Below are 5,110 nucleotides of genomic sequence, written 5' to 3' on the forward strand. Positions count from 1 at the left end.
GTTGGAGTTGCTAGGAGGAAAGCTTGGTGGAAATCCATGTTTCTTGTAGCAATTGTCAATTGTATGTCCACTTCTTTGGCAGTAGGTGCAAATCTTTTGACCTCTGCCTCTACCAAGGACTCCAGATCTTCCTTGCATAGTTGATCTTCCACCCATAGTTCCTCTATATCCTCTTCCTCTTCCCCTTTGTCTTGAGTCAGTGTAGGAATTTGAGATGCTTGCTGCAATTGATGGATTTTCAATTAGCAATTGCCTTTCTTGTTGAACCAGAATTGAGAACACATTGTTGATTGCTGGTAGAGGTTGCATCACCATGATCTGAGATCTCACAGCAGAGTATTGGTCATTTAATCCTCTCAAGAAGCAGATTACATGTTCATTTTCTCTGTACTTTCTGATTGTAGGAATAAGGTTGCAATGACACCTGATTTCACACTTACAGGGAGGAATTGGTATGTAATCATCCAACTGCTGCCATAATCCTTTTAATTGTGTATAAAACTGATCAATTGTTGCATTTCCCTGTTTGATGTTGTGCATTGCTCCAATTATTTCTGAAATCTTGAATAAGTCACCTTGGTAATATCTTTCCTTCAAATCATCCCAAATCTCTTTTGCAGTGTTCATCCATAGAACACTTTGCACAATTGATGGCTGAATGGAATGAGTGATCCAAGATACAACAAGACTGTTGCATCTACTCCACAGTGGGTACATCTGATCGTGTGATTCTGGTTTGGGTAAAGATCCATCAACAAACATCATTTTGTTTTTCATTTGCAATGCCATGGTCATAGCTCTTGACCATGGATGGTAATTGTCACCATTTAATAGAGCAGAAACTAGAACAGCACCAGGATTTTCATTTGGAGATAGGTAATAGGGACTGATAGGGTCAAGAATGGGATTGATTATCTGATTTGCCAATGCCATTGGTCAAGAATCACCAAAAGTTGAAACAGTGAAGGTTTGATACAAAAGGTTGAAGGAGCACGAGATTTTGAGGATGGTGAAAGGAAAGGACAAGGAAGAGGATGGTTTGGCGCAGCAGAGACACCCTAAAAGGGTGCTCTGATACCATGTGAAGAAGGCACTTCCATGGTGAATGAAGAAGAAGAAGAAGATGGAATGAAAAAGAAAGAAGATGAGAACCAAGAGCCAAACGGTTGAAAGATGAAATTGAATGAAGGATGTTAATATTGATCTTGAATTGAATTACATACAGAATGGAGAACCAAACTATTTAAACACAATGAACAAAACTGAAACTTGCCATAAATGGAAACTAACCTAAAAACAGATTTAACAGATTTACAAAAAATTGCTAAAAAAGGAAAGCTGTTGAAAACACTGCAAAATCAAATTCTAATGGCAAATCTGTTTGGTGAGATGATTATCATCCTCAACACTATGTACGTACTTAATATATAAATTTAATTAATATTTTTTAAATTATGTATACATTATCATTAATATAAATTTTTTAATTGATGTGGTTATGTTATTAAAAATTAAAAGAAATAAAATGACAATAAAACAGAAGAACCTTATGATATTATGAAAATCACATAAATAAAACAAATTTAACAAACCCCAGGACCTTATTGACTTTCTAAATCTTTACCTATACATATTTAAAACCTAGGTGCTAGAATTTAAGCCCATAGTATAAGAAGAGTTAGGGAAATTTGAAGGCCAAAGAGAAGGAGGAGATATTGGAGGAGAAGGGAATGAGGAACAAGAAAATTTTGGGTGACCTTCATTTGTAGGGTTCCTAACCATGAATGGCACCATATCTTCAAGTAACCCTTTTGAACCCAAAGTTTCTTGACCTATATCTTGTTGAGAGTCTAGTAAAGTTGATGATGTGAGTCCAAAAGTAGCATTGACTTGAGATTCATGGGCTTCTTGTGTATGATGGGCTTCATGGGCTTGGGCTTCTTGATGTAAATAGTTGGGCTTTAACTTCTTAATTGGTGGATTATAAGGCTGCTGAGGCTGGCCCATGTGGAAGTATGGGTAAGCAAAGTGAAGGTGGAGCCCTTCATAAGTGATGATAAGTGTGTCTGGGTCCTCATTGGATCTTTCAACCTGTTTCTTGGCACTGCACCTTGGATTGGTGCACCTATAGTAGCTCCTGTTTTTCCATAGCATCAAAATCAGAATTTGTAATAAACAAATGAAATTTGTAATATGTGATTAATTTGAGAACTCTTATTTTCATCTGAATGAAGTAATGAATTTAATTTCTCTCCACTCTTTGAGCATTCTAAATGTTCGACTCTCTGGTTTTTCTTTCTCTTTTGTGGAGTGGGTATTCCCTTCTTGATTATAATGTTTAATTGTCTACGTAGATAGAAATATCACTTGTTCTCCTAATATATTTTATTCATAGTGTTGAATTTCTTTGCTAATAAAAAAAATTGAGCTGATTAATTTGCATGTAGTTGTAGAGAGGCCTATTATTATTAGATATACTAATTTAGATTAACATATGGTTGACTAATTGAGCCCAAACCAAAGTGGATTTTACACTAATTTAACAAAGGATTAAAGTTGGTATATCAAGAAAATAAAAGGAAAAAAAAATTAAGAACATATTTGTTTTTTTGTGCATTTTTCCCCTCTAAATCTCCATCTCTTATTTTTTTGTCCCAATAAATATATTTTAAGGCGAATTTTTGTGTCAAGCTAAGATTAAATCATTTTCCTAATGATCTTAAATTCATTTAGGGGAATTAATTAAGCTCAAGGTCTTAATAAGAAAAATTAAGACATGAAACACACCTCTTTAACTGCTAAGCCAATTCTTTAGAATATAATGCTTGTTTTTTGCATCTATAAAACTAGCCTTATTCTTAAACTTGCATTTGTTGTGTAATGAGGATAAGGCATCTTAAAAATTAAATTGAAATAACTCAAGGTATGGCTATGGCATCGAAACCATTAGAAATTAATGATTATTGACGTTCAAATATTCCTCATGGTTTTACCTTTTATGTATTACCACTATGACATATCAAAGAACTATACGATATACTATAGTTGGATATATAATAAGAACTAGGTCCACTCATATAATAATGAAAATCCTACTAGTTAATGCTTGCTACTTAGTAATTACTAATCATAGTTAGTAAACCTATGTTGCTAGCTATGATCCTATGACTTTCTGATTGATTCGAATGTTTTAGGTACTGGCAGTAACCTTTGGTAATGGTGAAACAAAATTATCAAATGATATAATATATATTATATAGTACTGTTATTAATAATTAGTAATCGATAACTTCTCTCATACTAAAGAAAACTACCTCTATTTCTCACTTATTTTTTATATTTTATTTTGACACATATCTTAAAAAGTTTACACGAAAATTAGTATAAGACTTGCATGACATGCATCAAGAAAAGTGCATATGAAAAGAGCTCATTTCTTGTTCCTTTTGTCTATTTTGTGTAATATTTATTTAAAGATTTGTACATAGTTAGTACATCATCTACCATTCATTTATATTACTTTTATTTAAAAGTCAATAATAATTAGAAATAAATGATAAATAGTACAATAACAATGTAAAAATTTCTTACACTATGAGTATATATATATATATACTATTTATTAGCAAAAGATTTTAGAAAGATTGTGTACTATTATTGCTGAAGTGCTAAATATCCAGAATATGATTGGTACGTTGAAACATGTGCACACATTCTTAGAAAACAAATTTATTAAAACATTGAATAATCTCATTTTTTATATATGAGTATGTGCATGTGTATAATTATATAGGAAAGTTAAATAGAATAATGAATTTACCTAGGATTTGGACTATTCTTAATAGATTTCTGGCCATATTTCCTCCACTTATAGCCATCATCACCCAGACCATTGCCAAAGCACTTGACTTTCAAGGTGTATTTATTCTCAATCTTACCCAAACTCCTTTCCAATAACGAAACACTGCAATGAAATAGAAACATACTTAAACACTAGTTATATAAAAAATGTAATATTTATATATAATTAGTACATCATTCATCATAAATTTTTTTTAAGTTGTCAATACATACATTGTTTTCTCATTAAAAAAGTGTTATATGCACATTCACCAACAATAACTTTTGTGACAACTTTAACTTTATAACACAAAGTATAATACTTTGCATAATAAAGTCAAAACTTACCCCAAAGATGTCCATGTGGGTTATAGAAGAAGTATTTCAAATAAAAATTACGTGTTATGCATATAGTAAAGGAAATTGGAAAGTTAAAGTAATTTAAATTTCATACCTAGGTGGTGAGATATGTTGAAAATGCTCTCTATGGTTGGTCACTGATAAAGCATTTTCAATATCTAGGATTGTAGGTCCTGAATAAATGTTGGATAGAAACTTATTAATAGCATGTTCATCACTTGAAGATGATGCACAAATTATATTGTGCTCATTTGACACTTGTGGCATCATAAGAAGTGGAGACACATCATCTAAAAGCTCTCTAACAAGTTCATCATCATCATCATGATCTTCTGACCCATTTGACCAAGTAGCAGCCATTACTACTTCTTCCATCATTGTCTTTGACATGGTTGACTCAACCATATTTATTTTTAGAAGTTGAAAGAAGAAGTTGAAGAAGATAATAGGTTAGTGAGAATGGAAAAAGTGGAGTAGATGAGGAAGTGGTTGTGACGTATAAGTGTTGCTTCCAACTCTCTTGACTTTAAAGTAAGAGATGTTGTGGCTAAAATGGTTATGTTTTGTATGTATTCTACTTTGACTTCCATGCAGATTCCTATTCCAAACAACTATAATAATTGATGGGGCCTTTCTACAATGCATATGTAACATGTAAATTTCAACTGTTTTAAATAACAATTTCTTTAGTAGTTTTGGAAATGTAGAAAACTTTGATGTCTTGGATAATTACAATCGATGCTATTATAATTGTCATCTCGATATGGTTTCAGTGACTCTTAAAAACTTAACATATTGGACCCAAATTTAAAGATACATGGGTAGAAAATGTAATCCTAGACTAAAGATATATTACCTTGTATCTAGGCTGTGACAAATTAGAAAATATATGGGTAGAAAATGAAGTAGG

The 5,110-nt window shown here is 32.0% G+C and overlaps 1 protein-coding gene across 1 annotated transcript; it reads right to left on the bottom strand.

The window, feature by feature from the left end:
• On the bottom strand, nucleotides 1,540–4,712 carry LOC109363405 (probable WRKY transcription factor 49). Its single transcript, XM_019609657.1, has 3 exons — nucleotides 4,295–4,712; nucleotides 3,821–3,964; nucleotides 1,540–2,137 (listed from the first exon to the last, which is right to left on the bottom strand). Exons 1-3 carry the CDS (start codon nucleotides 4,603–4,605, stop codon nucleotides 1,642–1,644), a joined length of 951 nt encoding a protein of 316 aa, XP_019465202.1. The 5' UTR covers nucleotides 4,606–4,712; the 3' UTR covers nucleotides 1,540–1,641.

Source organism: Lupinus angustifolius, chromosome LG13 (assembly GCF_001865875.1).
Source record: "Lupinus angustifolius cultivar Tanjil chromosome LG13, LupAngTanjil_v1.0, whole genome shotgun sequence".
In the NCBI taxonomy this organism is placed as follows: domain Eukaryota; kingdom Viridiplantae; phylum Streptophyta; class Magnoliopsida; order Fabales; family Fabaceae; genus Lupinus; species Lupinus angustifolius.

What these genes read in the sequence shown, in the direction of transcription:
- LOC109363405 (XM_019609657.1), bottom strand. Translation starts at nt 4,605, where the DNA reads ATGGTTGAGTCAACCATGTCAAAGACAATGATGGAAGAAGTAGTAATG. An exon ending in CAACATATCTCACCACCTAG is followed by an intron (nt 3,965 to 4,294) that starts GTATGAAATTTA and finishes ATTTCATTGCAG; the next exon opens with TGTTTCGTTATTGGAAAGGA. An exon ending in AAGAATAGTCCAAATCCTAG is followed by an intron (nt 2,138 to 3,820) that starts GTAAATTCATTA and finishes ATGGAAAAACAG; the next exon opens with GAGCTACTATAGGTGCACCA.